Source organism: Morone saxatilis, unplaced genomic scaffold (assembly GCF_004916995.1).
Source record: "Morone saxatilis isolate NCDOM2014 unplaced genomic scaffold, NCSU_SB_2.0 Contig19, whole genome shotgun sequence".
In the NCBI taxonomy this organism is placed as follows: Eukaryota; Metazoa; Chordata; class Actinopteri; family Moronidae; genus Morone; species Morone saxatilis.
In genome coordinates this window covers 14,254,457-14,265,211 of record NW_023339751.1, presented here as the reverse complement: position 1 = coordinate 14,265,211, position 10,755 = coordinate 14,254,457, and the positions used below count along the sequence as shown (strand labels likewise).

Below are 10,755 nucleotides of genomic sequence, written 5' to 3'. Positions count from 1 at the left end.
AAAAGCAATAACCACCCTGAACTATATATATATATATGTATATGTATATATATATATATATGTATATATATATATATATATATATTTAACATCTGTATATAGCACCATATTTATTTTACAAATGTACACACTCCTTAAGACTCTGCACCTTATCTCCCTTTTTGTTTGTTTTGTTTTTTGCACTATTACTTATGTCCTATGTTTATGTTTATACTGTATATTTTTACATTTCTTATACAGTTTTTTTTTTTGCACTGCTATTGGAGTTGGCTTTTAATCTCATTGTATATGTGTATAGTGACAATAAATAAAACAATCTATTCTATTCTACCAGTCCATATTTTGTGGTCTGTGGGACTTGAACCGGCGACCCTCCGGTTCCCAAGCCAAGTCCCTCCACACTGACCCAAAACACTTTCTTTTTCTCCAGGGAGATGGGACAGTGTGTTATTCTTACCTGATGCAGCACCACGTTGGTGTCGGGGATCAGATAGTGTGGATAAGTGCACAGGTTACTCTCAATACACGCGTCCCTCTGCAGCACCGCGGACTCCTGTTTGCATTCAGTGCAAACTTCGCTTCCGCACCAAATATCATCTCTCAGATAATGCTCGCGCACTATCTTCATCACCCCACCCGACCGGGTCTTCTTCACGAAGGTTTTAGATTTCAACATCGTGGAGATAAAAGCCTCAGCAGGTTTAATCGCGGTGTTTTTTATCCTGACATCTGATGGCAAGCTAACAGTTAGCTACCCATGTGTGAGCTCAGTCTGTGGGCCGACAAAACGTTCCCAGAGTTTTGGTAAATACGTGAAATTGGATTTCAGGTGTTTGTTTTTTAAGCGGTGAAGTTTTTCCTTTATGTTAACCTCTATTTAAAAACTACGTAGAAAAATAATACACAAGTTGCGCATAAAGACACAAAGACATTTCACGGGTTTATTTTTATTTTTATAACAAATCATTTAAAACCCCGTGTTTGATTTTGGTCGACCTTCTAACGCTTGCTCAATGAAAACAAAGCAGAAGAGGATCGGGCTCATAAGAACTACTTAATTTCACAGCGACGCCTAAGTGTGGGAGGCGGTACTGCATGACCTGCGCACTCTAACGAATTACAGTCCAATGGGCGTTGCTTGTATTACACGTTCATCACCAGGGGGGGCGCTGTAACCAAGGCCACTCAACACCATTGCACTAGAACCGTTGGCGGTTAGCAGGCGGCTCGGAGCGGGACCCTTAAACACAGAAACAGCTCACCGTGTGCTCCTGTCAGCTCCGGTATGGCACTTTAACTCTGCATTGACGTTATTTTCCTGAATATGAGTGCACTGGCAGTGTGTTTTAGACCGGTGCTCGGTTGGGATTTGTTTTCGGTTTCTCCCGGCTACAAACTAACTTAACGTTAAAGCATCACATATCGCGATGCCCGTGAACTCTTGATGAACTAACTAACTCTCTAATCTCGTGTAATCTGGCTCTCTCGCCCTTGCTGGTCAACCTTAGCTACGGACACGAAGTCAGGGCCACAACAACACAAAATGCCTCCCAAGAAGCAACACCTGAAGCCGACAGCAGCCAATGTCTCCAGCTCCCTGGACCTGGAGTCGGAGGACATCAGCCTGGAGACGACCGTGCCTACCACCGAGGATGTGTCTTCGTCCGACGAGCAGCGGGACGGCTCCCAGAAGGTGACCCGCCAGCTGATCGAGAGGAAGGAGCTGCTGCACAACGTCCAGCTTCTGAGGATCGAGCTTTCTCAGAAAAACCTGATCGTAGACAACATGAAGGCCGACCATATGTCCAAGGTAGAAGGAGGGAAGGGTTGTTTGTAAAGTCTGAGGGATGGGCGCTGGTTTTATAGGAACACAATGACATATAAACCCTGTCTGTATCATACAGTAACATTGTGAGAGGTTGTGTGTCAGATTGAGGAGCTGGAGGAGAGGCTGAATGATGCTCTACACCAGAAACAAGTGTTTGCCCTGAGACTGGACAGTCAGCTGAAACTGGCTCAAGAGGAGAACAGGTGAGGAAAGCGGGGCGGTGGTCGACAGTGAAATGTACTGTAGGGAAACTGCCATGCCATATTATGGTTGATTTATCTGTTGTCTTTTAGAAAGTCAGTACATCCATGCAGAAACACCAATATCTGATCTGGCTTTTGTGTTGTTGGGGTTGAAATATATCAAAAAAGAAAGAAGAATATCAAGTCAAACCCAAGTAAGAACAAACGCTGAGGAAGGCAGAGCTAGAAATGAATAAAACATACTTTTATTTAAAGCATAAAAAAAGGTCGTAACCAGGGTAACTCTACCTGCATTCTCGTGAGCAGTGCTAACAAACATTGTCACCACCAGGAAGCAGCAGGCTCTGCGTAAGCAAGAGATGGAGGCCATCCTGCTCAGGCAGCAGCAGCTGGAGGAGACCAACAGACAGCTGTGTGAGAAGGCTGGAGAGCTGCGGTGGTCTCTCAGGGATCTGGACATCTCCCAGGAAAGGTACCGGGAGCTACGCGACCTCCCTGACGACAAAATCTCCATACAGGAGTACGTCGCTGTAAGTATGGGGGAGCTCTGCCTAACATGTACAGCCAGCCTGTTGAACCGGGACGGGATACGGTGACCGTTTGTCTGTGCTGTGTGTTCAGGTGCGTTTTTACGAGGCGGTGACTCCGCTGCGGACTCAGCTAAATGAGCTGACTGTGAAGAGAGGCAGCTTGAACGAAGAGCTGGATACACACAGAACTCAGATGAAGGCTTTGATGGAGGTACCACACACACACACACACACACACACAAGCTTGTAGTACACCTCTGTTTTATCTCATTTATGCATTATTGCATCGTATTCTTCATGTTTTTATCAAAAATGTTCTGTTTATTCCTCTTTCATCTCTGTTCAGATCATAGACGGCGTACTGTGTAAAGTTCAAATAAACACACCTGCTGAACTTTGCTGAGCTTTCTCTAACCTTTTCATGTGTTGAGGAACACATATAACATATAATACACGTTTAAATGCATTTTTTCTTTCTTTAAACTCTCAAGAACAAACTCACTCCTGCAGGCTTTCAGTCATGGAAAGCACAGACATGAAGAATGTGGAGAGAGTCAGTTCCCTTTAAACTAAGTGTGAAAATGGGGAAGACACGTGATTCAAGCCACCGAAACAGCGTCCTTGAACTGCTCGTTTCCAGCCTGCAGCGTTCAGAACGAGAGAGGTTTGACTTGAGGGTCGTCCACGCCAAGAACAATAGCTATACCAATGAGTATAAATATATCTTTTAAAAATTGTTCTTACTCAAGTGGATAGTGGAATCCACACTATAAGTGCTGAACGATATAGTTGGGATCACTTTCAGAGTGATTTGCTGCGTGTGGCATGAAGCAGCTACAAAACCTTCATTTTTATTAATACATTTCCTTAATTCCTTGATTAAATGCTGCAAATTATACACTTAAAAAAAAAAAAGTATGAACAAATTTTGTCCTCAAAAGACAGCAAGTCTCGTATCAGATTGTTAGTTTCTTAACTCCCCGGTGAACCCATGTATCTTTCTGGTTTTCTTTTTGTTTATCTGCACAAAGTACAGCAGTAACAGGTCATCAATAAGTTCCATCCTCCATTTTCCTGTCAAGCTGCCAACACAGCTGGAGCACGCAGCGTGGGGGTGGTGGGAGGTATTTTTTATTAGTGTGGATGCTCCTATCGTTATAGTTATTGTTCTCGGTGTGGACATCCCTTTTACAAAAACAATATATCCTGTTAATCTAGTCAGCAGTGGCCCTGTAGGCATAAATTACACTTTGATGAGATAATGATCCAACATGCTGAAGGCAGGGTGAGAATTAAGTAAAAGATTATAGCGTGATGCTAAATGAGCGTCGTTTGTGAACGCCACGGAGTATCTACACAAGACAGTTATTGAACCGGTGCTTGTCTTTGTTTGTTTTTTTCACTTCGATACATTCAGCAGGAACATTACTCATCAGCTCAAGATTGTTCCAGGAAAAGAATGTGATGCTCACTGCATGAATGCGCTATTACACAATCTGCAGGCATGACACTATGAGAGCACGTGGAACAGGGATTCTTGCTCAATACCTGTCTGGAAATCTTCACAGTGTTTGGGAGTTCAAACCCGTAAAGCTGTCAGATAAATGCAGTGAATTAAAAAGTACAATATTTCCCTCTGTAAAGTCTAGACTTAAGGAAACACTGCAATAGGAGGAATAATACTATACTATACTATGTTATGTAAACGTTAATTGTTCTGTGTATCCGCAGAGCTACGAGGAGGAGCGGCGGCTACGTTCAGAGCTGGAGTTGAGGAGCCAGAGACTGACCCTCGAACTGGCCGATACCAAACAGCACATCCAAGAAGGAGACTATCGCAGAGACAACTACCCAAACATCAAACGGTGAGTGTCTGTGTGACTCCTCTGTGGACCTTCTCATTGGATGAGGAGGGGTCAGCTCACTACTGTTGACCCTTTTGAAGACTACAGTACACTTTTGTAAGCTGTGTTCTTATAAAGAGGCAGCGCTTGAAGTGGGACCCAGCTAACATCTCTAGAACAATACACGGGAAAAATGTACTCACACCACAAGTTTCTCTCTCACATCTGAGAGCAACGTGCTACTTATTAGAGAGGAAACATAAATATTTTACTGCTGTAGCTCTTGATCCTTTTTGTAAAAGGACTATGTGCTAACTGATGCATTGAGTAGCTTAATTAATTACCTGCATGATTGTAATATAATATAGCAAACACTTCAGTTTATTTATTTTTGGGGGAAATACTTTAATTGGTTGTTATGAATACAACAAAGGAATGGGATGAATTCTAGTTTTCCCCTCTGTTTAACTTCTGCATATGTACGTTCAAATGTATGTTAACCTGTTTATAACACTGTGCTTTATAGTGAGCGTGACATCTTTGAAGCAGAACTAAAGGAGTTAACGAGAAGATTTGAGACACTAGACCTGACTCAGGCTGCACTGACCAGAGAGAGGAACACACTCAGCAAAGAGGTGCTTCAACACACACACACTCGCACTCTATTTTTCTTTCTTAACACTCATTGAAGTCTCTATTGCTGTACTGTGTAGTTTTTCATTTTTCTCTTCTTGCCCTCCAGGTGGCGACATTGCAGCAGTCAGTGAGTCTCCTGCAGAAGGACAAGGAGTACCTACACAGGCAGAACATGGAGCTCAGTGTGCGCTGTGCACATGAAGAAGACCGGCTGGAGAGGCTGCAGGTCCATACAGTCCATCAGCAAGGAGGCTCATTTAATAAAAAAGGCATTCATTAATTCAGATCTCTGACATGCTTCTTGTTTCTGTGCTGCAGGTACAGTTAGAAGACACTAAGAAGGCTAGAGAGGACGCCTATGAAAAATATGTTGCATCCAGGTTAGCCTCTGCTGTTTTACACCAGTTAGCAGCAGCCAGTATTTTGAGATTTTGTTGTATTCTGTTATTGCATGTTTTTCTTCCATCGTCTTTCCGCTCCAGAGACCGCTATAAGTCAGAGTACGAGACCAAGTTGAGGGAGGAGTTGGAGAACATCCGGCTGAAAACCAGTCAGGAGATAGACAACCTGCAGAGAACCTCCAGGGAGATGTATGAAAGAGAGAACAGGTATCAGTCTTTTTGTTCATATTTAACTCTTAAGAAACTGTGTGTTGGTAAAACCTTTAAACTAATATCAGGGGCGCTATTCTAACCAGAGGAAGTCACACATGTTGTTAACGCGCAATATTAATTATTATTTAGCTAACTAATTATAAAGAGAGGAAGAGTTATCGCCACAGATACATCACAGTAGCATTAAAATAAAAGGAAATACCAACATAACCTGTTCTGCTACACAACATAACAGGAAATGCTGATTCCTTTGTATATGTGTTTTACTGTGTGTGTGTGTTTGATCAGGAACTTGCGTGAGGCCAGAGACAATGCGGTGCTGGAGAAGGACAGAGCAGTGGCTGCTGAGAGAGACACTCAATCCAGATATGACCAAATGCTGGAACAGTGAGTTTTAACCATCCATCACACACATAAAGAAACAGGCGTCCATCCACCTTACATTTAGCCTTTTTCTGCCTTTTCTTCTACGACGACAACTCAAAAAAAGGGAGCCGGTCAAACATATACTATTAAAGCTGCTTTTGTGGTGACCTCACTGTACAGTTATACACATATTTTTATATAAAATCTTAAATAATTTTCTCCCCCTTGTTCCTCTCAGTATTCAACACTTCTCAAGAAGCATTGCATCATCAGTGGTGTATGACATGAGCATTTAAGCAAACATTGCCATAACTCCAGGGGCCCTTAGGAGTTGAGGAGTACTCTGCTACTCTCTGGAACTGTCACACTTAAATGTTGGTTGCTTCCTGGAAGCTCTTGACAATGAGTTGTACCAGGGAAAGTTAAAGAACTTCACCTGAGGGCAATTGTTCAACTTGTAAGAGAACATGGGCCAGTCGGTACACTTTTGTTTTCAAGATTTACCACATCTTTTGTGTGGGGGGCCTCGATCAATAAAGGAGGAATCATTGCTGTGCTTATTAGTTACTTATTTCTATATTTGTGTGTTATTATATTATAATGTCAGCTTATAATACTCAGTATTTCCCTGAAAGCTGTAAGCTCGTTGTTGCTTTGATGCCGATGTGTGACACAGCAGAAGTCTGTTTAGTAGGGCATGTTGTGGGTGCGGCAGGATTTAGGTGGCTGTGGTCTGTCTCTTACCACAGATCACATGAAGGCTTTGCTGTAACTGAGGGGTCAGAAGGTCACACGGAAGTCAGAGTTCACCGAAGGTCAGTTTAGTACCAACTGGTGTCACTGGCCTGGCTGGCTGCCTTCTTGACAAAGTGAGACAAACGTGAGTCTTCGTGGTATCTAATGTTCGGCCTTCTCAGAGGGTTTTTATCTGATTTTGTTAGGGCTGCAGCTTTTTTACATTTGAAGCTTCTGTTAAGGTTTTCAAATGAAGCTTTGGATGTCTGTCATTTCTTACTTTAATGAATATAACTCCTCAGTCAGTAGCAGGCTTATCTAATGAGGGCGTATAGTAATGATGAAATGCAGATACATATTTGTGGTTATATAAATGTAATTTATGGTGCCGGTAGATTGCTGCTAGGCCTCCCTGTTAATACAGGTGCGTTTCACCCTTTGTGTACGGTAAGTGAGAGCAAACAGTTATTTGACCACAGTGAAAATGTTGTTTTTGAAAGGCTTAACACCAACAAATATGGATTGAAGGAGATTATTTCGTCAGATAAAAACATGTTGTTCATTTTGGAAATGATTACGTATTATCTTTTATCAATAAACTTTGACTTTTGGACTTGACGACGCTAGTTATTGGAAATGTTTGGATCACACTAGTATGAAACAATCCTAGGCAGCCACCAGTGGAATATAATAAAGATAATATTAGTGTAGCCTAATGGTTATCTTCAACTGTGCAGAAATACCAGGTTTAAACAGAATGAATGAAGCTTCAAACTTTTCCGTACTGCCCTGGATTTTGTATAACATATTTAAATTTATTGTTGCTTTTTAGCCATTTCCCATTTCCAAACTTACTTTTAGTGAGTTTTTAGTCCCTACCGTATCTCTCCTCCAGGCAACAAATGCCCATCTCAGTATAGCCTGGAAAGGTGCCTCTGGGTCATGCCCTTGTAGGAAGTTTCAAATCTTACATGAAAATTGCAACAGATATATCGTGAGCCCTGCTGCACACACACATACACACATGCAGAAGGACTTTCAGTCAGTTATCCTGTTTTTGTGCTATATGTTTGGTACATTTTGATACATGTTTGTCTTATATAAACAGATGATGGGTATTTGTGTCAGATTTTTCTTGTCACACACACATTTTTGTGTCTTAATTTATATTGTTTTAATACTTGTTATTTTTTTATTTTAACTGAGTTTTACAGTATAGTATCTACCACAAACCGACAGTGACACAGACACAAACAGCAGCAGCAGCAGCAGCAGTAGTGGTGTCCCTGTCCTGGGTTACTACTACATGCCACGCATTTCTCTAGATCCAAACCACCAGCTGTTGGTCTTTCCATACACACACATACACTTCACTCTCCCTTGCGCTCTCTCTCTCTCTCTCTCTCTCTGCTGCGATCACATTCCCTCTCTGTGTTGCATCGCTAGCCAGCAACGACAGATGCTAGCCACAAGCCCTTAACCCCTAACCCCACGCATGCCCCTATTTTTGGGGCAAAGAATGAGGCGGACAAGCTTGAAATGGCGTTGGATGATTGTAGCATAGAGGGGCCAGCTTGAATCTCAGCGCTCTATATTACAATGCTGGCTAAGAGGCTGGCTATGGCGATCAACATGTCAAAAACAAATACATGGTTTTAAGTACAGTTTTCCATTTTCACCTCTCTAGCAGGTCTGAACGTGTTGTAGTGATAATGCCTTGCGGAGCCCCCATATCATGTGCTCTTACTTACTGTAGCTGTAAATATTGCCGTCAAAAATTGGCACCTGAAAGGACAGAGAAAGACAGTACTACTACTACACGAGAAAAGTACCTTTAATTTTTAATTTTTAAGGTACATTTTGCGTCGTTGCATCTAGATGGCAGCCGCCAGTAATAAAAGAAGCAATAAAATGACGCCCGAGTGTACATGTCTGTCACTGAGCACACAGCTCAGGCCTGCACTCGATGGATGATGAAATTCTATCAGGTCAGCTGTAATCGAGAGTTATTAATATTATCCAACCAACCACCATGGTTTAATAGAGTCGTGTGTGTGCTTGAAAGCTGCCTGAAGAAGAGCACTGGGCTAAAAAATGTCAGATTTTTCAATTAATCAATTAATTGTTTTGTCTATAATGAAAAATTACCTTCATAATTTCCCAAAGCATAAAGCGATATCTCTGAGTTTGCACTTATGTCACAAGGCTTTGACTTAATGCACAACTGTATCACCTAAAAACAAACTGTAAAATACATTCTGTCTTCTTTCTAATTACTAAGCACTTAAGTAGGAACATTTTTTTTTCTGGCTGCCAACTAGAATCATGAAAGATCAAACAAGACCAAACGTTGCTGTGAGTGCCACTGAGAAATACTCTCTTGTAACCGAATGATTTAAGACTTGGCTTTCCTGCTTGGCAATGAACATAAAAAAAAATGTTCATTGCGTGAGCCACACCAAACAGGTACTTCATTGCCAATTTCCAAACAAACATGCTGTTATCATGTGTAATTGTATCTATAAGGAGGAAGACATTGCAACATTTGTGTGAAACCACCAGGCATGCCTGAGCTCCACCGAGGGCCCAGAGCTGAGTTTACCCTCTGTGTGAGATGCAGCTGCTTTATTATTTAGACATGTCCACATAACCTGTCTACCCCGAAACACATTATCTAATTTTTTTCAACACACCTACTCACATTCATATTTAGTGAGGTGTTTGCTTGTTTCCATCAACGCAGGTTTCGTCAGCTCCAGCTGGGTACTGACAGCCGGGTAGCAGAACTGTCCAACCAAGCCAAGCTGCATGCCTTCGAAGCTGAGCGTGCTCAGATGGTTAAGGAAGAGACAGCTAAGGCCCTGGCCCAGTGCCAGGTGGAGTGTGAAAAACAACAGAAAAAACTGGAGGTATTGAAATCATAAAGACAAAAAGGAGAAAATGTTTTACTTGTTGCATTACCCAGTCGCTAGTCTATCGTAGTCTCTCGTGATTTGATTTCAGCCAATTAATGTTGTTCCTTGGTTTGAAGTTATTGTTTAATACCTTCAGTGTTTCTTAAATGAAAGTCTCAACTCCTCATTAATAGTGTTAAAGCCAGGGAAGACTGTAATGAAGTTGCTCACTTGCTGCAACCATCACATTATTCAATACAACCAAAAGTTCACAAATCATGCTTAAATCATTGCACTGTTCATTTAGGGAGGAGTCCATCCACAAGATTAATGTTCCACTCTCAGGAATATGTCCATCCAGTCTTTGTATGTCAGTCCAGTGGCTCCATTCTTATCTGTTTCCATTGTAGCACACCCGTTTATACAAGACGTTCATTAAGTGCAGATTGTTCTAGATGTCTGAATGCACTCACTGTAGCTGAGGTCCACCTCTTCACCTGTATGTAACCTTGTGCTGATGACCAGGGGGACGTGCATGTTGTAATCATGTATTGCGCATGATTATGGGAGGAAGAAAATCTTTTCTCTTTTTAAAAGCACAGTGAATGAAGAGCTAGTTTGTTGTTTAGCTGTTTGGTCCAGTTCTTTTATAATAGTGAGGTTTAGAGCCAGTTTGGGATAAAAGTCCTTTAAAAATGTCTCTTTGTGAATGTTTTTGTCTATGCTTATTAGGGATGCACCGAATATTCGGCCATTTTCGAAATACTTTTATCACCGAAACCACACGGCCGAAACGGAAAGTTGCAAACAAAAAACCCGCGGCAGCACACACACTTTGTCCTGGGATATAAAGCACCCAACATGTTGCGGTGGCTCGGACGTATTCTCAATAAATGCTGCAGGAAAGACCCACGATAGCGATTGCTGCAAAAAACGTGTAATGCTGAAGGGGGTGCATCTGTAAACAGATTCTCCACGTCGGGTTTAATTTATCACCTGAAATCCAAACATCCTGATTGCCATTCTGAATATGAGAAGAATGTGGCACAGAAAAGGAAAATCAATCCGAGCACGCCCACTCCGTCTGTGGCGGACGTTTTTGAAA

The 10,755-nt window shown here is 41.9% G+C and overlaps 2 protein-coding genes across 2 annotated transcripts in view; one reads left to right on the top strand and one right to left on the bottom strand.

Annotated features, from left to right (window-relative positions):
* dis3 (DIS3 exosome endoribonuclease and 3'-5' exoribonuclease) overlaps nt 1-676 on the bottom strand; it is a 7,448-nt gene extending 6,772 nt beyond the window's left edge. Inside the window, exon 1 of the mRNA XM_035663934.1 lies at nt 458-676. Coding sequence (XP_035519827.1) covers nt 458-676 — 219 coding nt within the window. The remainder of the gene's footprint in view (nt 1-457) is intronic.
* A 52-nt stretch (nt 677-728) lies between these two features.
* On the top strand, nt 729-9,665 carry pibf1 (progesterone immunomodulatory binding factor 1; the record flags this gene model as incomplete). The annotated part of the gene is given in 11 exon segments (XM_035663935.1): nt 729-1,810; nt 1,931-2,031; nt 2,363-2,561; nt 2,653-2,772; nt 4,293-4,426; nt 4,932-5,040; nt 5,148-5,267; nt 5,360-5,421; nt 5,524-5,649; nt 5,944-6,042; nt 9,500-9,665. Coding segments are annotated over 11 exon segments (1,503 nt in total), but the record flags the coding sequence as incomplete, so codon positions are not given.
* Between the last annotated feature and the right edge of the window lie 1,090 nt (nt 9,666-10,755).